Source organism: Maniola jurtina, chromosome 26, assembly GCF_905333055.1.
Source record: "Maniola jurtina chromosome 26, ilManJurt1.1, whole genome shotgun sequence".
In the NCBI taxonomy this organism is placed as follows: Eukaryota; Metazoa; Arthropoda; class Insecta; order Lepidoptera; family Nymphalidae; genus Maniola; species Maniola jurtina.
In genome coordinates, this window is record NC_060054.1 from 3,635,249 (window position 1) to 3,658,536 (window position 23,288).

General features: G+C 40.0%; 5 protein-coding genes across 5 annotated transcripts in view; 2 read left to right on the forward strand and 3 right to left on the reverse strand.

The window, feature by feature from the left end:
• LOC123878627 overlaps nt 1-23,288 on the reverse strand; it is a 41,485-nt gene that overhangs the window by 6,053 nt on the left and 12,144 nt on the right. The window lies entirely within an intron of this gene.
• The window catches only part of LOC123878643, a 30,315-nt gene continuing 13,570 nt past the window's right edge, over nt 6,544-23,288 (forward strand). Inside the window, exons 1-4 of the mRNA XM_045925956.1 lie at nt 6,544-6,682; nt 7,117-7,176; nt 21,878-21,910; nt 22,970-23,095. Coding sequence (XP_045781912.1) covers nt 6,659-6,682; nt 7,117-7,176; nt 21,878-21,910; nt 22,970-23,095 — 243 coding nt within the window. The 5' untranslated portion in view covers nt 6,544-6,658. The remainder of the gene's footprint in view (nt 6,683-7,116; nt 7,177-21,877; nt 21,911-22,969; nt 23,096-23,288) is intronic.
• LOC123878653 lies at nt 8,116-10,206 on the forward strand. Its single transcript, XM_045925966.1, has 2 exons — nt 8,116-8,401; nt 9,353-10,206. Exons 1-2 carry the CDS (start codon nt 8,116-8,118, stop codon nt 9,937-9,939), a joined length of 873 nt encoding a protein of 290 aa, XP_045781922.1. The 3' UTR covers nt 9,940-10,206.
• On the reverse strand, nt 8,399-16,106 carry LOC123878641 (protein ANTAGONIST OF LIKE HETEROCHROMATIN PROTEIN 1-like). Its single transcript, XM_045925954.1, has 2 exons — nt 15,509-16,106; nt 8,399-9,302 (listed from the first exon to the last, which is right to left on the reverse strand). The coding sequence occupies exons 1-2, from the start codon at nt 15,826-15,828 to the stop codon at nt 8,588-8,590; spliced, it is 1,035 nt and encodes a 344-aa protein (XP_045781910.1). The 5' UTR covers nt 15,829-16,106; the 3' UTR covers nt 8,399-8,587.
• LOC123878645 (protein ANTAGONIST OF LIKE HETEROCHROMATIN PROTEIN 1-like) lies at nt 19,866-21,833 on the reverse strand. Its single transcript, XM_045925959.1, has 2 exons — nt 21,421-21,833; nt 19,866-20,708 (listed from the first exon to the last, which is right to left on the reverse strand). Exons 1-2 carry the CDS (start codon nt 21,705-21,707, stop codon nt 19,982-19,984), a joined length of 1,014 nt encoding a protein of 337 aa, XP_045781915.1. The 5' UTR covers nt 21,708-21,833; the 3' UTR covers nt 19,866-19,981.

Consider the following 23,288-nt stretch of genomic DNA (forward strand, 5'->3'; position numbering starts at 1 on the left):
TAACGTCCAGTCCCTATGCTCTCGAGTAAATTCAAGTCGTGCTTCATGGTGGGCTACCGTCAATGCTGGGCCTGTTGCAGCTCTCTTTGGAGTCAGGTTCCATTCAACAAGTATCCTTCTGATGGCGTCTGGGCTTATGACCACTTGGCGTTCGTCACGCAGGCTTTATTGGACTTGAACTGCGTTGAGGCGGCGATTTCGCAGAACAGAAGTTGGATATCGGACGTCGGCATTCGTACAATGGACTGGTCAGCTCGAAGCCCGGACTTGAATCCGATAGAACACTTATGGGATGAGCTGAAACGTTGGGTTCGAGCCCGGATACCTGCTCCAACAAGGCTTCCATAGCTGGGAATTGCAGTTGAAGAGTATTGGAAGGCAATTCCTCGAGATTTCATCGTCAGGCTCGTGAGGTGGATGAATACGAGGATGCTGGCAGTTATCCGAGCAAGGGGAGGGAATACTGAATACTGACCAAAAACTTTTTTTTAATTTTATCTTTGTTTCTGGCTTTAATTTTTGTTTTCATTTCATGATTACTTACGATTAACATGGCTGGAAAACAACTCTTCCTTGTAAAATCCTTAATGAACCCTTAATTAATTGATTAATCGCAATGAATTTCCATCCATTTTAATGATCATGAAATGCACTTTCTGCAGGTACAATTTTGATAGTTGTAAGTTTTATACTTTTTGAGAAAATCGAATCAGACTTCCAAGGTAGCGGGTGGCCCGGTTTATTTGCTGTCCAGTGTAGTATACTTAAGTGCTATCATTGAATGATACTCTTTTCAGGAACAACCTGTATAACTGGGCGTTCCGCGATGCACAAACCGGTTTGGCGTTGGATAGTTTGTTGCTCGGTTGCGCGGTGCGATGTCACTAAATTGCGAGTGTTTTGTAACACGTAGTTAAATATAATTACCTACCTATCTAATTACAAGTACATTAGAATATTTACTTAATTTCAACTTCAGTTTCGATTTGTTTAACAATTTGTATAAATATATTTAAGGAATGTGCAACATCCATATAAACTCAAGAGAGTTTCAGGATGTCAAGTGGAAACAATATGTAAAACTATACTTTGGTTTAAATAAATTAAAAAAAAAAAAAAAAAACAACTTTGAGAAGAAAAAAACAACTTTGAGAAGAAAGGAGAGGACTATACGATCTGTTTTCAGTCAGTCTTTCCTAGTAGTAGTAGTCTAGCTCCTTGACACACCGGCTTCCGTGTCCTACCATGAGTAGATGGGTCAAAGTAACACCACAAGCAACTTGGTAACACACGTCCAAGTCCACTGCAGTACAGCCACCGACTATGCGAAGAAAGGAGAGGATTATACAATATGTTTCCAGTCAGTCTTTCTGTACGGTTTATCTGTAGGGGGTCTTAAGGAAACGTATATAGAGGTATTACTATGTTGCGCACATTCAGTGTAATTCGGGTCGCTTGCGCGTGCGCTCGGCGCCGCGCTGAAATAAAAGAAATTGAAACGCTTACTGAGTTTCATTGAACACCACCCCCGCAGCTCCTCTAAAGTGGTGACCCCGCACAAAACATGCAGCCTGCACCAGCTCCTGGGTTTGTGCCTGCAGCGCCTGGGCCGTTACCTAGCCCAGCAGCGCCTTCAGCCCAGGTGAAGGACGAAAGGATCGTGATCTCGTTATTGTATAGAGAGCGCAAATCTTTGCCTCCTCAATTCGCGGTAGTGCTTCATAATGGATGCTGTATATGGACGAAACTATCTCAATCATAATGTTACATATGGAGGGGTACCACTCCTTCTGCAGTCGCAATCCTTCCCTCAACTGATGACAGGGCTCTCATAGATGTAAGATCACTGGACCCTCAGCCCTCTTATGCAGCGCATATGGCTTACAAGTTCGCGACATGGATCCTAAACAGACGAGATACATCCGTCATTCTCAGCTCTAGAAAGAAGGGTACAACACCATCTTGTGTACGCGAGTATCGTTATTCCGGCCATGGTCGTCAAGTCGTTCAGGACATTCTCAGCTCGGAAAACGGTTTAGTGCGTAACATACGAGTAGTTGTGAAATGGGAGGGAACCATCAATGCGGTCTACTATTACAACCCTAGCCTAGGCCGTATATTGCTGAATCGCTATTTCCGAATTGACATCACACTAATATTATAAAGGCGAAAGTTTGTTTGTATGTGTGTGTGTGTGTGTGTGTGGGTGTGTGTGTGTGTATGTTTGTTACTCCTTCACGCAAAAACTACTGGACGGATTGGGCTGAAATTTAGAATGGAGATAGATTATATTCTGGATTAGCACATAGGCTACTTTTTATCCCGGAAAATCAAAGAGTTCCCACGGGATTTTTAAAAAACTACATCCACGCGAACGAAGTTGCGGGCATCAGCTAGTCAATAATAAATTGTTAATCAGCAGTATGGGGCCTATAAAAACGCTACATATCGACCAAATCAGTCAGTTCTCAATTCATTAGTCTCATCAGCTCCACCTAGTGACCTGGTTATTAGCCTGCCGGTTGGACCTCAGAGGAGGACTGCAGGAGGGAATAAACTCTTAACTAGGATTTGTAGTGAGATGTCTGTGGTAATGTCATTCATTGTCTGTGTGTTTTCGCACTTGGCTCTTTGGTAATTTTGTAATACTATGTAACATGTCATACATTTAATAAAAATAAATCTTTTTAATATGAAATAACTGAACTTTTAATAATAAAAAGTGATAAACACAACATGGCGCAGCCGAAAAAGTAATTATTATAACATAAATAGTAAAGAAAAGGGGGATTTTGAAATTAATGATAATTGTATGTTAAAAAAAGGGAAGGTATGGGTACAGGGACAAATAGTTGGGAAACACTCCACTCCTAGATCATATTATGTAAAAGATTTAAATGATGTAGTTTATCGTAGAAATTCTTCTTTTTAAGAAAATGTTAGTTATATTCAATGATATCTATAATGTTAGTTGTATTCAATATTGTAATTTTTGCATAATTGTTTGTTTTTTTATAAGGGAAAGGTGTAGTGAGATATCTGTGGTAATGTCATTCATTGTCTGTGTTTTCGCACTTGACTCTTTGGTAATTTTGTAATATGTAACATGTCGTATACATAATAAAAATAAATCTTTTAAATATGAAATAACTGAACTTTTAATAATAAAAAGTGATAAACACGACAGGATTCCGCGAGTGGTGGCTGGAGTGTAATCCAAGTACTCTGTGACTCAAGTGTGAACAATAAATAAAAGGAGTGGACATTAATTTCGTGTTATGTTTTAGGAGCACCAGTCACCTCACATCAAACAGTACGAAGTTGAGTGTGCCAAGAGGCGAGATTCAGTACTTGGACAATAAAGCGAGTCATCTCAGGGAACCAGAGAATGGTGGGTACAATTGCTCAAACCGATGACGGAGCAAATCCAGGACGATGAAGCAGGGAAGTTCTGGGCGTACGGATGAACAGACGCGAAGACGCCGGAGAAGCAGACAATGATAATTGTCGAAAAACAGACATTATTATACTTCTATGCACAAACAGTTCATCCTCATTCTATGAGGAAATGACACTGTTTGCAAGAGTGGATTAAGGAATCAACTTTATCTGCTCAAAGCAATTACACAGACAAAATCAGGAGAATTCGCAAGAATTCTGGTATTACAAGAATCGGTAAAACAGTGCTTCGAGAGGACCAAATTGAGATTCAAAAACGACAATCCGGCCCTCGGGTAAAAAGAACGTCATCGCCGACGCACTATCGCGTCTATCGTGTGCCGACGACAACGCACATGACTTTTGTTACACTATGGTGGATATGCCCACGACCCTGCAGATATCAGAGAGAACCAGATGTAAGATCCTGAAGTCAAGAATCATAGACGACATGGAATCGAATGATCCCTTCAAAGCACGAGTATGGTCCGAGAAAGGGTACGTCATGTCAAACGGCATTCTGTACAGGTGCTCAGCCGATGATGAGGACGTCGTGAACGACAAAGTGCAAAAAAAGACGCGGCTCCATGCTCTACAAACGTAAATCACACTCATCTCGTATAGTCCCTATCAAAAACGAAGGGATGAATGTTTGCAAACCTTCATCACATAAGAAAATCATGAATATGTCCCTTTGAAAAAACCTTAAAGCACTTTATAAAGCCGAACGGCAAATAGAACCGCTCTTCGCCGAACCGTCCTCGACGGGCTTCATGGCTGCCCTAATGGAACCCGCCATCATTAAACTCCAGATAACTCAACGTAAATTGTATATATTCCTGATTCGACCAGAGTATGCAGAGAACACTTAAATGGCAATGATTCGAATGAAAATTTCAATCATGCAATATTTCGCATGACTCTACGGCCACCCACTTCAGTGATCGTTGTGACCTACTTGCGACAGCTCCACGATAGGCAGATCAAAGAGGCCATCGCCCGCGTCTTATCCCCGCAGAAACAGACACACTCGCGAACCAACCAAGAACGCTGTAAAAGGCACCTTCCGTTGGAGCCGGACATGGTGTGTTCGTTTCAACACTCCGTCACAAACAGGCCATCTTGGCAGGGTGTGACCGGGAGAGATCTGAATAATGTAATATTTTCCATGACTCTACGGCCACCCACTTCAGTGATCTTTGTGACCTACTTAGAAATGCCTTAAACACACCTAGATTAAGAAGCGAGCTAGTAGGCTAGAAAAAATGCACTTTTGGACTTGACGATTGAACTAACGCCATCTTAGAGCAAGCGCCTTCATTAAGAAATGCATATATGTAGGTACAGATCCTAGAACCACTTTGGGTATTTTATTAAAACTATACAATGGAGGATCCAATGTCATGCTTGCTGATGGCCGGAATTCGGTCGACTGGCTGATCGTTGGCGGAATATTGATAATGCAGTATGAGATGTATGTGTAAAAATACGGCTTCAAAAAATTAAACAGGTCTGTGATTTATTCGGTGGAATAAATAATATGTTACATATTACTGTACGGTGATATAATGCAGTTACCTCCCGTAGCGACATCAGGTGGATCGTACTGTTTCAGACACCTGATCAATTGGCAGAGGAGCCTCAATAGGAGAAAACTTTCGCAGTGTTGCGTGAGAATATGCGCCAAGGGAACATACTACGTTTGTGGATATTTTAAACAATATTAGAGTTTAAAGAATTGTGAACTAGTGGTAAATGCATTTGACGATTAAAAACTACTTGTAAAAGTATATAAAACTATTCTAGTCGACGGATGCAAAATACACATTATTATGACGATAATATCAGGATCTACCAAAAAAAATTAAAGAGATGGTCCAGCACAACCGCAAATTGAGCGAAGTTCTTTCAAGGGTTACAAACGTTTATAATATTCAAGCGGTAGACACCCTCTCAGAAACTGATAGCAAAAAGGGGAGTACGAAGACGAATAATTCCAACAAAACTGAAGGTGATGTCTGCAAAGGAGGCGGCGGAACGTGAGAGGGAAATTTCGATGGTGGATCCCTCTCGCAGAAGACGCAGCGGGCGCCGAAGGGCAAATGACGACCTCCGGCCTCCATGCGTTGCCGACCTGCGGTTGACGGGCGTAAGGGGCGTTCGTCAACCGATACATAACCAGGTCAGGAGGTAGCGCGCCGTGTTCCGGGTGCGCTTCTGAGACGGAGCTGGTAGCAGCCAGCCTAGCGATGGGACCCGTCCGCTTGGCGGCGGGTCAAGACCTGGCGGGAGTGCGGTGAATACTACCATAGTGATACCCGCGCAACCGCCAGTCCGTTGAGGAACAAACACAGGTTTTAGTGGGTGCAAGCCCCACATAACCTCTCCGTTTCCCCTGACGGAAGGGTATGCGTTAGGCATTTCCTGTGTATAAAAAAAAAAGGTTTGGCAAATGAGCTTCATATAGGGGTTAGTAATGCCAAGACAAACATTTAATATAAACCAAGGTCTCATGTAAAGGGAGATGGGCATAGTAATGAGCATAGATTGGCCTACTCTAAGGAGAGATTTAGTGGAGACAACCTTGTTATTGTGGGGTTTGCCTCCATTGATGGATTCAGTGATCTGGAAGCGGTAATAGATTATTATATTGAATACTATTTCATTTAAAGATCCATGTCACTCTGTGGATCAAGAACAACAGATCCACACGAATGCCGAAGTGGGGACTGTTGTAATTACTAATTCGTCGTCTTAGAGTGAAAACCTCGGGAATGCATTTTTGCTCAAATTTATTTTATTGCGTTTCTAGGAAGAAAACCTCGCAACGCACATCCTGATCTGACTAATTTGTTCATTCGATACTCGTAACGCCATCTATGACATTAAATGAGAAACTCGTAAATACTCGCTTCTAATTTTACAGCACGCAGTTTTTTCTTCCTCCTGAAAAGTTACTTCTTTTACACTTACGAGGTTTTCACTCTAAGCCGTCGAATTGTTTTGTTTATGACACCATAGAGAGTAAGGTGTATTTCTGTAACGCGAAAAATGTGTTCAGTACCATAATTGATTGAATTGATTAAAACTTGTTATCGGGATATCGGGTTTCTTAAAAAATAAATTGTTACATTTTAACGACCAATTTTCCTCCAATTAATATTTACGAGTGTTAAAAATGTCGACACATTTGTCACTAGCCTAGTCACTAGCGAGGAAAATGCTGATTAAAATAGTTTTCACCGTAAGTTCAAATGAAAATTTTATTTTAATTACCACGTTACAATTTAGTGAAACTTAATACAAACACATAATAAAAACAGTGAAAAAATGTCACTGCTTTTAGTCCTTTTAGTTGATAATTGTTTAAAACAAGTTTTTAAGCTTACGAGCTAAAACAATTGTTTTGAGTAACAAATATCTAGTAGGTGTTTGTTGATAACGATAAAATTAAAACTTCAAGGTCACCAACATGCTCATTTTATTATTTTTTGAATTTGTTCCTTTACCTATGTATTAAGGTTCATTTTTTAATGGACGTATCAAGTAACTATGCTTTCGGTAGTCAGAGTACCTTCTCACAACTTTAATTTTTTTCATAGTTTTAAGTTAACACATCTACAGTCTGCTTGCCTGCCAATTTTTTTTAACTTATCTAATTTAGATGTTCTTTTTTAGTTTTTAGTAACAATTCACGGATCTTTGGGTAGTGGAGATGGTTTATCATCATTTCAACTAGTAAGTATTTTATTAGTCTTTTATAAAAGCGAAAGTTGTGTTGTGTGTGTTGTATGTGTGTGTGTGTGTGTGTGTGAATGTATGTTTGTTACTTCTTCACGCTAAAATTCGGAATGGAGATAGATAGATAGTATCCTGGATTAGCACATAGGCTACTTTTTATCCCGGAAAATCAAAGAGTTCGCACGGGATTTCGAAAAACCTAAATCCACGCGGACAATGTCGCGAGCGTCAGCTAGTTGGTAATACAGTTTTGTGGACTGAACCAATAATAATAAAAATAAAAAATCTGTGGTTTTTACAATGCGTGGTACCTTAATTGAATATTTTCTGTATATAAATTGATAGTAAAAAAAAATGAGGTTGCTGTATTGCGGAGTCTAAAAAAAATATCAAGAGTAGACGATTAGCGCAGCTAATTTGCTAATTTGCAGTTGGCACCAGATTCAGAAAATATTATTATTATTATAAAACTACATTATTAACTCATGTTATATTCATTAATAAATTACCTAAATTATTTTAAATTTTAAGTGTTCATGGTTACTGAAGTCTGTTTTTTTTAATTTCTTAAGTAAATAAAAAAAACAAACAACTACATAGTTTCAAATGTTAATCGGACAAGGTCTATTAGATCAGTCCGATCTTCGGAGCAATTAAAAAAAATCTTGACGATCATGGGTCAAATTATGTTGTAACAGGATTCAAACCTCAGAGATTTGAAAATGGTAAAGGATTTGCCAATTGATAAGTCAAAAACATTTGAAAATCGACACTGGCACCTCTCTTAGGCGTTGTCCACACTGCCAGCCTAAAGCGGGTTGCAGACCAAGAGCTAAGCTAAGTTAGTTTAGCTTAGCTCGCATAGCTGACGCAGTTTTCCATACTTGTGTGCAGACCGCAAACTATGTGAACTAAGCTATGTGAGCTAACTAAAATATGCGAAGCTATGTTAGTTGTGTATGCCGATGCGCAGCTACGCGAGCTAAGCTATGTCCCTCCCGCCTTCCCCGCACGCCCTTCGCACATCCTTCGCCAGTGCTGTCCAGTGTCCTTTGTCGTACGCACGGTCGTTTCGTAGCGAATATGGAGCAATTTATCGAAGTTGTTAAACAATTTCCTGTGTTATGGAACACACAGTTAAAGGACTATCACAATTTAATTAAAAAGGATGTTGTATGGAAACAAATAGTGGAGGAAATAAGTAATCCAGACATACCAGACGGTGAGTTTAATTATTTTTTATTTCAAGTTTAATCTAATTTACATTATTAAAATAATTACAAAATAACTCTCTGACACGAAATGCTTCTCTAGTTGCTCGTAAGTTGTCGTATTGTACTGATCTTAAAGTTTGCTGTTCTTCAATATTGACGGTATTGGCGTTACTAGTTGTCGTTCTTGAAGACATTCAATAATTGTGCAAGACACAGGTAGTCTTTGTAATGACGTCCACTAGTTCCAATTGACATTCAAATGGTCGACGAAACACACGAAATCGCGCTGTTAATATGCCGAACGCATTTTCTACTACATTTCGTGCTCTACTGAGACGATAGTTAAAGGTGTTTTTTGCTCTGTTATCTAAACATGTACTCCGTGGGTACGGCCTCATAAAGTGTTTTTGTAATGGGAATGCTTGATCACCTATAAACACAAAAGGTGTTGGATCGCCATCAGGCGTTAAAGGTTTATGATTGGGCAAGTTTAATTGCCCGTTTTGTAATTTGTGGCCAAATGCACTATCTGCAAAAATACCTCCGTCGCTAAATCGGCCCATTGAACCAACGTCTATTATAATAAATCTTTTGTGTGCATCAACGACTGCGAGAAGGACGACAGAATAAAATTTTTTATAATTAAAATAATTAGAACCCGACTGAGGAGGGCATTTTATTGAGATATGCTTCCCATCCACGGCACCAAGGCAGTTAGGGAATTGCCATTTATCATTAAAGTCTTCTGCAATTACTTCCCATTCACTTTCTGTCGGTAACTTCATATATATTGGTTGCAAATGAATCCAAAGTGCATTGCACACATCTTTAACAATCAAAGAAACTGTATTATTACCCACTCTGTAATTGTATCCAATTGTTCTAAAGGAGTCGCCAGTAGCTAAAAACCTGAAACACATAAATATTTATTACTAAGTTTGACTTGGTGTTTGTTACAGTGAAAACTGCGAAGAATGAGTGGAAAAAATTACGAGATAGTCATCGAGAGTCACTCAAAAGGATGAAAGCCAGTACAAGTGGTCAGGCTGCTTCTCCGGCAAATAACTGGAAATATGCCGAGTTACTCGAATTTCTTTTACCCCACATGAAAAACCGTAAGAGAACTGGTAACGTATCAATTAATGATAAAAATACTTTGGCCAGTACATCAACTCAAAGTCAAAATACTTTGCCCGGTACTTCGATCGAAAGTCAAAATACATTGCCCAGTACATCAACCGAAAGTCAAAGTACTGAGATTTTCGAAGAAATTCCGAATGATGATGATGAAAATACTTCCGAACCACCAAGGATAAAAAAAAGAAAAGTTGCCGATGACGCATCATTAAACGACTTACTTCAGAAAGTCGATAACGATTTTATGAAGCGATGTGAGCAAAGAGAGCAACGGAAGGCTGAGGAGGCAAAAGAGGCGGAGAAACACAGACATCCGTTAAATTTATTTTTTGACAGTATGTGCGAGTCAACTAAAAAGCTTCCCGATTGGATACAAAGAGATGTAAAAAAAAGCTTTTTCAAATTGTAAACGAAGCAGAGGAAAATTATGAAAGTTATTTGTCTAGGCAGACTTATCAATATGGGTACTCATCATCATCCACATTTTCGACGCCAACTCAAAACGATATTGTGGGGGACTAAAAGGGCTGATGTAAGTAAAATGGAATGAGCCGCCTGCGCGCGGCAGAGTCGGGCAGTTGGTTGGCGCCTACCAACTCGGTTGGTCATGTACATAGTTTATAAGTAGATAAGCTCTGTTGTTGCTATGTAAATTAAATACATGATCTACGGTGAAGTCTGAGTTTAATTGAATCAGTAATAAGTGACCCAACAGTGGTGACCCCGCAGCTGAACAAAGCGCAACCTGGTCGTCGTACGGTAATTCAAGCACAATGAACCCGATAGGCTCACCTCAGAAGGGTGCGCCGCAGGTTATGAAAGTGGAAGAAGGTATGGCAAGTATCTCTGTGTCGGCAAGAATACCCGAGTTTTGGAGAGAGATGCCTAGACTTTGGTTCGCCCAATTCGAGGCGACCATAGCCCCTCAGAAGCAGGGAGACGAGTGCCGTTTCCAGTTGGTTGTATCGAAATTAAATCGCGAGGCGCTTCAGCAGGTAGCTGATATCATTTACAGCCCACCTGAAACAAATAAATACCAAGTGTTAAAAGAACGGCTTTTACAAGTTTATGAGGAGTCACCGGAGCGACAATTCCAGAGGCTGGTTGGAGAGTTAGATTTGGGCACTCAAAAACCATCACAGCTCCTGCGCAGGATGAAGGAGCTGGCAAGAAACAGCAAGGCTAGCGATGAGACGGTGAAGAACCTATGGATAACAAGACTGCCGGTACCCGTGAAGACAGTGCTCGCAGCTAGTCAAGACCAACAAGTAGACAACCTAGCCGCCATCGCAGACAAAGTGATGGAGAATATGCAGCCAATCACAGGAGAGACGGCAGCGGTAAGCAGCGAGACACCGGAAAGGACGGGCAGTGAGGTGATGCAACAGATAAACAAAATGATGACAGAGATAGCGGCGCTACGTGAGGAAGTCGGTAGGAGCAGGGGTAATCGAGGATTTCCCAGAGGTCGATCCAGCTCAAGAGGCAGACCGACCAGGGCAGGCTCGCCAAGGCGGAGCCCAGCTAGTCCGGATTGGTTATGTCACTTCCACTACAAGTTCGGATCCAGAGCGAAAAGGTGCGAGCAGCCGTGCAGTTGGAAGGGCAGGTCGGAAAACTAGGCGCGGCAGGCTCAGGTGAGACGCAGAGTTCTGTCGCTGTTTTGGACAATCACCGTCTCAGTGTATTTGATGTGAAAAATGCTTTACGTTTTTTGGTGGACACAGGGGCTAATATTAGTGTGATTCCAGCCTCAAAAGTGAGTAAACAATATATTAAAAACAGTGAGTCATATAAGTTGTTCGCTGCGAACGGCTCAGAGATAAAAACATTTGGGACAATAACTTTAGAGTTAAATTTGTGTTTAAGAAGAGCATTTAAGTGGAGTTTTGTAATTGCGAACGTAAGTCAACCAATATTGGGTGCAGATTTCTTGAGCCATTTCCAGCTTATAGTAGACCTTAGCTCAAAGAAAATAATTGACAAAGTCACAGGGTTAACGGTAGCAGGACCGCTAGTTAAGTGTAACGATGCGTCGATTAGTACATTCGATAGTAAAATGCAATATCATGATATTCTGTCCACTTTCCCCAACATTACTAAACCACTTAATTTTAAGGAGAACTTAGACCAGGCTGAGCATAATGTGTACCATTATATAGAGACCTCCGGCCCGCCTGTTTATGCTAAAGCGAGACCGTTGCCCCCAGATAGATATAGGTTAGTTAAAGAAGAGTTTAGAAAAATGCAGGAAATAGGTATATGCCGCCCATCAAAGAGCGAGTGGGCCAGTCCGCTACACGTGGTTCCGAAGAAAGACGGGCAAATCCGTCCTTGCGGTGACTACAGACGCCTCAACGCGATAACGAAACCAGACCGCTACCCAGTACCGAGACTACAGGACTTCACGTACTGTTTAACAGGTAAGAATTTTTTTTCTAAAATTGATGTTAATAGAGCCTTCCACAATATTTTAGTTAACCCGGAAGATATAGAGAAAACGGCGATCATTACCCCATTTGGTTTATTCGAATTCCCTCGCATGACCTTTGGCTTAAGAAATGCGGCACAGACGTTTCAGAGATTCATGGACCATACAGTTTTGCAAGGGATCGAATACATCAAGGGAACAGCCGGCGAAAAATCGGCGTTGTTTTGTTACATCGATGACGTCATTATAGCGAGTGAAACGGAAGAAATTCATAGAGAGCATGTTAGGTTAATTTGTGAGCGTTTCGATAGAGTAGGCATTACAATAAACGCGAGCAAGTGTTCGTTTGGTCGCAACGAAATAGAATTCTTAGGATACGCGGTAACCCGAGAGGGCATCAGTCCGTTGCCCGATAAAATTAAGGCGATCGCAGACTACCCTAAGCCCGAAAATATTGAACAGCTCCGACGATTTTTAGGAATGGTAAATTTCTACAGGTCTCATTTACCAAATGCAGCTCAACACCATGCGCATCTTAATAGTTTTCTGCATAACGCGAAAAAGCACGATAAGACAAAAATCAATTGGAACAGCGAGGCAGAGAAAGCATTCGAACAATGTAAGGTAAGCCTCAAAAGCGCCGTTACATTGTCGCACCCAATTTCTAACGTTCCTTTAGCGCTCATGACAGACGCGTCAGATACGTGTGTAGGCGCGGTGTTGCAACAGAAAGTCAACAGTGTGTGGAAGCCCTTAGGCTATTTTTCCAAGCGACTATCCGATGCGCAACGCAAGTATAGCACGTACGATCGAGAGTTACTAGCGATCTACATGGCTATCACACATTTTAAGAATATGATCGAGGGACGGCAACTGACAGTATTTACGGATCATAAACCGTTAACTTTTGCACTAACTAAAGTAAGTTCAGAAAAAGAGACCCCAAGGAGAGTCAGGCAATTGTTGTATATTAGCGAATTTACCAGCGATATACAACATATCACCGGAAATCAGAACCCGGTCGCGGACGCATTATCGAGAATAGAGACCATTGTTTTCCCAACGGTAATCGATTACGAGGAATTAGCTAGGGACCAGGAGGTAAGCGATGAGGTCATGCGGTTACGAAACGATTGCAATGTAAGCAGTCTTAAGTTGGAACGTGTTAGCATACCTAACGTTAGTAAAGGCATTTATTGTGATGTAGCAGGGAACCGTATTAGGCCATACATAACAGGGAAGTTCAGGAGGCATGTTTTTGAAGCGGTTCATAATATAAGTCACCCCGGAGTTAAGGCAACCCTCAAGATGGTAGCACAACGGTTCGTGTGGAAAGATATGAATAGGGATGTCAGGTCTTGGGCAAAAGCGTGCATTGAATGCCAGAAGGTCAAGGTGAGTCGGCACACACTTTCAAAATTAGAGTCTTTTCCACCATGCCAGAGGTTCGATCATATACATGTCGATATAGTTGGGCCCCTACCGACATCACAAGATGGATACAGATACCTACTTACCATCGTCGACAGGTACACACGATGGCCGGAAGCGTTTCCCATCAAGGACATTACAGCGGAGACGGTAGCCGAGGTAATATATACAGGGTGGTGCAGCAGGTTCGGGGGAACAAAATGGCTGACTTCGGACCAGGGCAGGCAGTTTGAAGCGGAAGTGTTCCAGAATCTCATGAAATTAATGGGGGTGCAACGTATCAGGACAACCCCGTATCACCCACAAAGTAATGGGTTGGTTGAGAGGTGGCATAGGTCTCTCAAAACAGCAATTACAGCAAGAATGATTCGTAGCGAGTGTTGGGTACAGGAGTTGCCAACAGTTTTACTAGGTCTCCGAGCAGCATGCAGGAGTGATTCAGGGGTAAGTGCGGCGCAAATGGTGTACGGGCATGATATCAGGTTACCTGGCGATTTTTTCGCGGAAAGTTCGTCGTACAAAGGTAATGACCCGTACACATTCGTGGACAGATTACGCAAGACGTTGCATAGTTTTAACCCCGTAACTCGGAAAGGCACCGATCCTAAAGAGACGTTTTGCCACCCCGAGTTACACAAGTGTACGCATGTGTTTGTAAGGAATGATGCGGTACGGAAGCCATTAACACCCACGTACCAAGGTCCGTACCAGGTAATCAAGAGGAACAAAAAATGTTTTTTAATTCAGCTACCTAATAGGGAGTTATATATATCAATAGACAGACTGAAGCCTGCATTCATATTAAACGACGAGGTTGACGAGCGTTGTGAGTATAAGGAACCGATTATAACGCCAAGTGATAAGGTAGAAAACTGCATGCCGCCAAAGACCTCACGTAGCGGCCGTAGAATAATTAGACCAGTGCGGTTTGCTGAGTAATGAGTTAGGCAATACAGAAAAATAATGGTGTATTTTTATTGTATATTTTTATATTACGCAGTAACGTAAAGCAGATGCAACACAGTAATTAGGTCGAACGTGAGCAGAATATGTAACAAGTAGTATATATTAATTAATTAAATAATATAGAAATCATTTGTTAAGTAGTTACAGTACATATACGTATCTATTAGCGAGAGCAACAATGGGTTACGGTCAGAGTAAAGAGGAAAGGAACCAGAATAATGTGGCTATTGAACAGACCGTGTCGAATAACGGAAACTTAGAATCAAAAATTAACTTGCTGTTTGCATTGCTGGGCACTGTAACGATATTTTTATGTATAATCTACTGCTATGGTGTAAGGAACCAAATCAGGAAAAAGATTGGGAAGTGGCTACGTAAAGAGGCTGCTAGTGTCGGATTGGAGGTCCCGACAGTAAGGATCCAATCCACCCTACCGGGTGTCACGCAGAACCAAACGTATTAGTGGAATATGTGTAATAAGCGGAGCTCGTATTTCGTAATGTGTTGTAGATGTAGGAATGTGTCGTAAAATATAAAACCCTAGCATGGCCCTTACAGGTATCTAGGAAATAAAAGAACGTTACAAGTTTTGAAGAAAATTTATTGTTATGTGTTAATAGTGTTGAGTACCACTTATTTTGCCAAGTCGGTTAGGCGCGTGTAACTTTTAGTCCCACATCAAGTGACCGTAATGTGAAGCCTTTGTTTACAATTATAGCGATCTACATTCCAAGTGGCGCGTAGTCAGCAACAAAGCGACCTGTGAGCTCAGTAGTAATGTTTGAAATCACTATATAAAAATTTTTTTGTGTGTTGTAGAAACAAAAATTTTTTTTTTTTTTTTAAAAGGGGGGAATATTGTGGGGGACTAAAAGGGCTGATGTAAGTAAAATGGAATGAGCCGCCTGCGCGCGGCAGAGTCGGGCAGTTGGTTGGCGCCTACCAACTCGGTTGGTCATGTACATAGTTTATAAGTAGATAAGCTCTGTTGTTGCTATGTAAATTAAATACATGATCTACGGTGAAGTCTGAGTTTAATTGAATCAGTAATAAGTGACCCAACAATAACTTAGATAATTTGTAACCTTTTGGCATTTACCAATAACAAATATAAATAAATGTTTTTTTTAATTAAAATAGTTTTGCTTACCTTAAACAAATAGCTAATCTTTCTTCTGGGGTTATAGCCTTCCGATAGTTAGTATCTTGTTTAGTAATATCTCCGATAATCAATGATAACAAATCATAAAACTGAACTCTTGTAACACGATAATATAACTGAAAATGTTCATCATCTAATTCGTAAAATAAAGTTCTAAACTCTCCACTTGCGTGCCGAGATTCAATGTGTTGACATATCCAAGGTCTAGAATGTCGTTTTCTTATATAATAATAATAAGTCAGTATTAATCTTCTTTTTCTATGTGTAACGTATTCATCATCGGAACTTTCTTCATCGATTATATTCATAGCAAGCGCCTGACGTCCGTCTAATTGAACTCCGCAACACTAACTGAGCTTTGGCTTAGCTCTTTGTGTGCACGCCATTTATTTCTATCTTAGCTTAGTTTGGCTTAGCCTAGCTTCCCTAGCTTAGCTTTGGAATAGCTTAGTTTTCGGTCTGCAACCCGCATAACGCGGTTGCGATGACGGGCGCGAATTATCTAACATACGAAACCGCCGTTTGCGTCCATAGTGTAGAGACTAAGGCGGGCGCCTAGCGCGACGGGCTTGAGCGAGATAGCGCGCGTTGTTTTCAAACGTTCTTTTCCCCGCGTTATGGCCACACTACGGGCCTAATCAGCAAGCGATCTAAAGCGCGGGTAGCGGGGGTATCAAACCAGTTCAGTCTTGTCGCTCGGCGTCTGCGCGTGTGCATAACTACATTTCAAACATATTACATATATATTCAAATATATTTACATTTTAAATGGCGGTAAACACAGAACTATTTATAAGTGTGATTCAAGCTAAAACACCTATATGGCAAAGTAAGCATCCACACCACAGTAATCGCACAGTAATAAGAAAGTTATGGAACGAAATAAAAGAACAATTTCCTGGAAGTGAAGGTAAATTTAATATACTTATACCTAAATAATTACAATCTTTGATATTGTTCCCAGAAATAGTTTGTGAATTTTATACGAACATTTTTGGCTCTTCGTGATGGATTATTATTATTTACTCCGAGGTTTCTGTGATGATTTTCATATATTGGTGGGTTAGATAGCACACTTTGGACATCCAGATCACAATCACTGTTAACCCTTAATAAGGCAAAGGAAAATAATTTCCCACTTAGTAATGCGTTCAAAAACATTTATTTTTACGTAACAGCTGGACCACAGACTGAATGAAATCATAAGGTACGCTTTTATGGTAAATTTTAAATTTCTTAAAACTGGCAACACACACCTATAATGTCACCTTGCACTGATATGTCAATTTCAAAGTGAAGTAACGAGGTTATTGTGAGTGAAAAGTTGAAATTATCGGACGTTAGAAAGAAAAAAACAATTTTTCTTTTACAAAAATTCCTGTAAGTAGAATATGCTTTCTGTATCATATAAAACAACTGTTTAGTGTTACTGTATATTGTTTTTATTTGTCTTAGAGTGATATTTCTCTGCGAAATGTTCAAATAAATAAGTGGGAAAATAATTCCCATTGCCCGATTGCAGTATTATGGATTACGCATACGGCATATATATATAGAAATAAATTTAACTTCTTTTTCTGTCCTTTTCTTGATACTCTTTGTGTCCATTCCTCTTCAGAACCCATGTCACTTACAGGTTTTCTTTTGTTTGTAGTGTTCGTCAGCAATGAATAAGAAAAAAAATAAAATTCTTAGTGATCGGGAGGTGGAAGAAATCGTCAACAACCTTTCCGATTTATCCGATCTTGATTCCGACGATGATGTTTATTATCAGACAGCACCTGTGACCAGCCCGGCAGATTACTGCAATTTGCCTGAAGATATTATTATTGAAAGGCGTCTTGAAGAGCTTTTCGGTGTTCGAGAAATATCGGAAGAAAATATAGATATTGTAGACCGAGAACTATATTCAGTTAGTTGTCTAAAAGATATTTTAGAAGAAAATTGTCCTGACAGTAGTGTGGGTGACACAGCAGGACAATTATCTGGTGATCAACTAACAAAAGCAACAGATGAACATATGCAAGAAGAAAGGGGACAGGATCTTACTGAAAGAGAAATTGAAATACAGCAATGTTTTGAGGAGATTTATGAAGACAATCATCCAATTCAGGCAGATGACACAAATGCTGGACCGTTAAACATAAATTATTATGAAACTGAAAATCAAACATTGCAATGTCAAAGAATTGTCAATGTATCCAGAACAAGACAACCACGAGAGTGGAAAATTGAAAAGGAAATACATAGTGTTCCAGAGTTTATTAATCCCATTCGTCCACAATCAACATATAATCACAAAACTCAGCCAATTTATGTTTTTGAAAAGTTTTTCCCGGAGTATCTAGTACAAGTTATAGTAGAACAAAGTAATATATACGCAGCACAGAAAAAGAGTAACAATTTTACACCTATATCAGCAGAGGAATTGAAAGCATACTTTGGAATATTGATTATGATGGGTCTCAACCCTTTGCCTGATATGGACTTGTACTGGTCAAATGACCCTTTTTACAACAATCCAGAAATATCAAAAATTATGCCCATTAAAAGATTTAAAAAAATTACGGAGAACCTACATATTAATAACAATGAAAATGAACCAGATAGAAGCTCACCAGATTATGACAAATTGTTTAAATTAAGACCTATGATAACAGAACTAAATAAAGTGTATCAGGAAGAAACAGCAAATTCGAGTCATCAGTCAATCGACGAATGCATGGTCAAATTTAAAGGGCGATCCAGTCTAAAACAATATATGCCGAAAAAACCAATCAAACGTGGATTTAAAGTATGGGCACGTTGTGACGCCAAAACTGGCTATTTATACACATTCCAAGTATATACTGGGAAGGGAGACAACATGGAAGACGAAGGACTTGGATACAATGTGGTAATGAAACTTGCTACTGACCTTCCTGAAAACACACTGCTAGCATTTGACAATTTTTTTACTGGCTGCAACCTTATGGAAGACTTGTACAAAAAGAAAATTTTTGCTGTTGGCACTGTACGAGCGAATCGGAAAGATCTTCCAAATATAATGAAAAAATCACAGCCAAAACATCTTAGGCTACAAAAAAATCAGTTTGCAGCTGTAACTGCTAAACCTATTACAGCCATTAAATGGCTTGATACTAGAGATGTTAACGTTCTTACAACTGCCCACCATCCAACTGACACAGTATTAGTAAAACGAACTCAGAAAGATGGAACAAAGAAGGAAATCCTTTGCCCCAAAGCTATCGCTTGTTACACGCTCACTATGGGCGGAGTTGATCGTTTTGATCATTTCCGATCATCGTATCCGATCAACCGCAAATGTAGAAAGTTCTGGATGCGATTGTTCTTTTTTATGTTTGATGCTTCAATAATCAACAGCTACATCACTTACAGCACTACACACGTTGTGAATACGCATTCTCATAGAGAGTTTAGATTGCGATTAGCTCGAGGGTTGGTTTCAAACTTTACAAGTAAAAAAAATCGGCAGGTTGTTTTCAAAAACAAGAAGGGCTCTAACTTCGGCGTACCAGATGAAATTCGCCTCCTCAACGTTGGGATTCACCTCCCTGAAGAAGGAAATACCTACAAACGATGTCGTTTTTGCAGCACCAAGAAGGAAGAAAAGAGAACAAAAATATTATGTACATTTTGCCAAGTTGCACTATGTGCAAAAAAATGTTTTAAGTCTTTTCATGAGGCTTCTCCTCAGGAATAATTTTATTTGTACTTTATTCATGAATTTTATTTAATTTCCTTTATTTCGTTTAATTCAGTGATTACAGTCTTTTCGTGTTTAATTTATCTCATCTCTATATCAAATTTCATTCCCATTCAATTTAAGCCCTATTCAATTTCAAATCTACCCGCAGGTTGGGAAATTCCCAACAAATTGGCCACCCTGCACGGTTGTGTCAAACATTTCGCTTCACGCAAGTTTTTTTATCGAAAATTTACGTTTCTAACCTAAAAATATACGTATATTCGTATTTTTAGTTAAAAAACCGCGCGTCCGACAAAAAAATTGTTTCGGAGACATCAAATACCCTTTAAGACGCCCGGCCCGTGTAAACTCATCTTTAATCTATCAGGGCGGCACATTTCAATAGCCAACCCTTTGCATTTATAATATTATGTACGAGTAGTAGGAATACCTTTAATTTTTTTTTGCAATAATAAATATCGGAAGCAAAGTCAGCAGCCAGCGCTATATTTGAATAGTAATAAAAACTATTATAAAAACAAATAACCTTAACAGGCAAAGGGAATTATATTCCCACTTTCTTACACTTATGACAAGCATAATCGGGCAAAGGGAATCATTTTCCCACTGCAAAAAAAGGTATTTCCCCCCTCTCCCACTACTTTTAAATGTATTTTTTGGATTCTCCAGCATTAAATTACCCTAAACACGCTTCTAATTTAAAGTTTACTATTACACAGGCTCGCGCCTTATTAAGGGTTAAAATCCATGATGACATTATGCAGTATGCACGCAGCTTTTATTATAGACAAGGCATTCTTTCTGTTAGTTTCGATAGGTTTCAGTAGTATTCTCCATTTACATGTTAAAATACCAAATGCGCATTCGATTGTTTGCCTAGCTGTAGATAATCTGATGTTAAAACATTTTCTCTCATTATTGAGTACCCTCTCGGGATAAGGACGCATTAAATAATGTTTTAACGGATATGCTTCATCACCCACTAGGACGTAGGGTGCAATGACGTCAGAATTTGAAAGTCTCTCTGGCATAGGAATTTTGTATTTTTTTTTTTCTATAAGCTTATACAGTGTTGATGCAATAAAAGTACCACCATCACTTTGCTTGCCTCGACCGCCTACTTCGATTGCAACAAATTTCCTTTTTGCATCAGCCACAGCTTGCATGACGATGCTATTTCTTTTTTTATAGCACCAATGTGCTGAACCTGATTTTGGTGGTTTTTTTATTTCGCAATGTTTCCCATCAATTGCTCCAATGCAGTGTGGGAAGTTCCAGGTGGCTTCAAAATCTTCGGCGATAGTTTTCAGACGTTGTTCTGTTGGTATCGGCATATGTAGAGGAACTAACTCAGTCCATAAAACACGGCAAGTTTCGTGAACGATGGACGCAATGGTGCTTTTTCCCATGCGAAAACTATAAGCCAATGCTCTAAACCCTGTTCCTGTTGACAAAAACCTGAAAGAAAACAGTAGATAAAAATATAAAGTTATTGTTACAGAAAAACAATTGCGTAAGAAGTGGAAGAATCTGCGTGATCAGTATAGAAAAGAAAAAAAAAATTCCCTACACCGCGCTCTGGTGACGGTGGCGACGAAATAGAGAGTACGTGGCCATACTTTCAACTTATGCAATTTATAAACGATGACATTACCCCAGAAGTCATGACGGGAAATCTAAATGACAGTGATTCAGAATCCCTCAACGAGCAACATAACACCGCTGAAGTATTGAGTCCGGGTACTTCAACCTGCAGTAGTCACACAACCGCATCAAAACGTAAGAAAACTACATCCGATTATAGGGGTGAGCTTATAGAATTAGAAAGAAAAAAAATTTCATTAATTGAACAGAAAATGGCGTCAAATAGTGACCAATCGGAGAAATGTGACGATTTTCATTTTTTTATGAGTCTCCTGCCACAAATGAAACAATTTAATGAATTACAAAAGTTACGCATTCGAAATAAAATTACCCAAGTCATAATAGACGAAGCAGAAAGGATGCAGTTTTCCCATCGTCAAAGTTACGTGGACAATGATAATTATGGAGGATACTCTTCTGGCAACTACGCTAATTATTAATTTTTTTTTGTGATTACATAACTTTTCTTAACTACTTGATTATTTACATAAATACTACTTATTAAAAAATCTCGTTTTATTCTTACCTTAGAGTTAAAAACAATTTCTCCGCAGGACTAATACTTTTGCGAAAGTTTGTATCTTCTTTCGTGATTTTAGGTGCTATTTTACTCAAGATGTAGTCAAATGTTGAGATTGACATTCGAGTGTACTCGAAGAATTTTGTGGGGTACAATCTCAATTTTTCGAACAAATTAAAAAATTCCCCATTTAATTCTCTGTTTTTATTTATTTCGTGTACACCATCTCTTGTGTTCAATACTTCCCATCTCAAGATCGGACTCTCTAGTAAAAATACCAAATCCTCGTCCATGGTTTGCAACACCTGAAATACGTCTGATCGCTACAACAGCTCGCACGTCACTGTGGCCACCGCAACGCCCCCGCCGTCGCACCCGCCACAGGCCCTAGTCACCGCGCATTCACTGTGGACGCACACTTAGAGAATAATAGAGTATGACAAAGTTTCTTTGTTCTTTTCAGCTTGCGCGACTATCATTCCCTACAGTTGAAACTGTGAGTATCACGTCTTAATTTTTGTTTAGCTACATTTATAAATTCATAACTACCCAAGTTTTTTAAGTTAGCAAGGAGGCGAACAGTAAAATATCGCACTCCGGAAGATAGTGAGCGCCCGTCAATATGTACGAACTATACCACTCAGAGAGACCTGCGTATCCAGGACATACGATGAATTTGCCTAACGCCTGACGACCAGGATATATGTATTTTGGATTAACTTTACTTTATCTTGGAATGTTAAGGTTAAATAATAAACTGAACCTTTTTTAAACATATATCGTAGTAAAAAACGTACCTAAATGTTTATCTGTGTGCAAACTAATGATGTATTTTTTCTGTAAGCATACTTTACTCTTGTACTAAATTGAATATCGATGGGAAACTTATACCCAAAATCGGTTTCTGCGCGGCATTATACCGTTATATCACTGATACGAAACGTTACCTGAAGTATATCTTGCTGCCGCAAAAAGCGGTTTCTGACACTACGAAGAGTAGCGGGCCAGGCAGAAGTCCCGCCTTGGGAACTCAACTGTCAATCCTATCCTGTAGTCCACAGCGACAAACTACGACTTTTATCGGTGGGTTCACAATCAGTCACACCCAATCGTGTAGTGACTAGTTGGGAATCTATCGATGTTTTTTCCCTTCGAGTCACACGCAGGTCCCATCCCAGAGTAACAGTGCGATTCGTTGCGAATTCTAAAGTTGCCCACGCATTTGAACTGAACTGCGCGTCGCGTCAGCGCCCCGCACGATATTCTCTCCAGCTGCGCCGCGCGGCAGTGACGTACGCGCGTCGCGGCTGGTGAGAATATCGTGCGGGGCGCTGACGCGACGCGCAGTTCAGCTGCAGTTCAGTTCAAGTGCGTGGGCACATACGAGAGTTGCAACTGGTAACCTTGTGTCTCGATGGAAATTCTGATGGTGAAGGACTAAACTGTAACTGTAACTGGTAACCGTGACTCGATGGGGGAAAATCGATGAATTCCCAACGATTCACATTGTGACACGATTGAGTACGACTCGTTGAGAAACCACCCTTTTTTCCAGAAACCATACAACATGCCGAGTACGAAGGAGATAGATCCCAAACGGAGTTATGCAGACGAAAAGTTCGAGAAACTTATGGAATACACAAGTTACATGAACGCAAGAATAAAAGAACCGCATAACCCGGTAAGACATCCAAGACAAAAACGGCTGCGCGTCCAGAAGTGAAATCGCGTTTCGCGAACAAAACATTTGCTTCCAATGTCGGGAGTGTATTTTGGACAGCTCATGAAGTTCCAGGGGAGAGAACAAGAAAGCGGGTAGTTCGATACTGCCCGTGACAGGTCTCACCTCTTGCAAAACTACATTCCCGTCGTGA

Excerpts from the sequence above, each read along its gene's own strand:
- LOC123878645 (XM_045925959.1), bottom strand. The coding sequence starts at position 21,707 with ATGGACGAGGATTTGGTATTTTTACTAGAGAGTCCGATCTTGAGATGG. Across the intron at positions 20,709-21,420 it reads AAATTGTTTTTAACTCTAAG|GTTTTTGTCAACAGGAACAG; the intron begins GTAAGAATAAAA and ends GTTTTCTTTCAG.
- LOC123878641 (XM_045925954.1), bottom strand. The coding sequence starts at position 15,828 with ATGAATATAATCGATGAAGAAAGTTCCGATGATGAATACGTTACACAT. Across the intron at positions 9,303-15,508 it reads AGATTAGCTATTTGTTTAAG|GTTTTTAGCTACTGGCGACT; the intron begins GTAAGCAAAACT and ends TATGTGTTTCAG.
- LOC123878653 (XM_045925966.1), top strand. The coding sequence starts at position 8,116 with ATGCGAAGCTATGTTAGTTGTGTATGCCGATGCGCAGCTACGCGAGCT. Across the intron at positions 8,402-9,352 it reads TAATCCAGACATACCAGACG|TGAAAACTGCGAAGAATGAG; the intron begins GTGAGTTTAATT and ends TGTTTGTTACAG.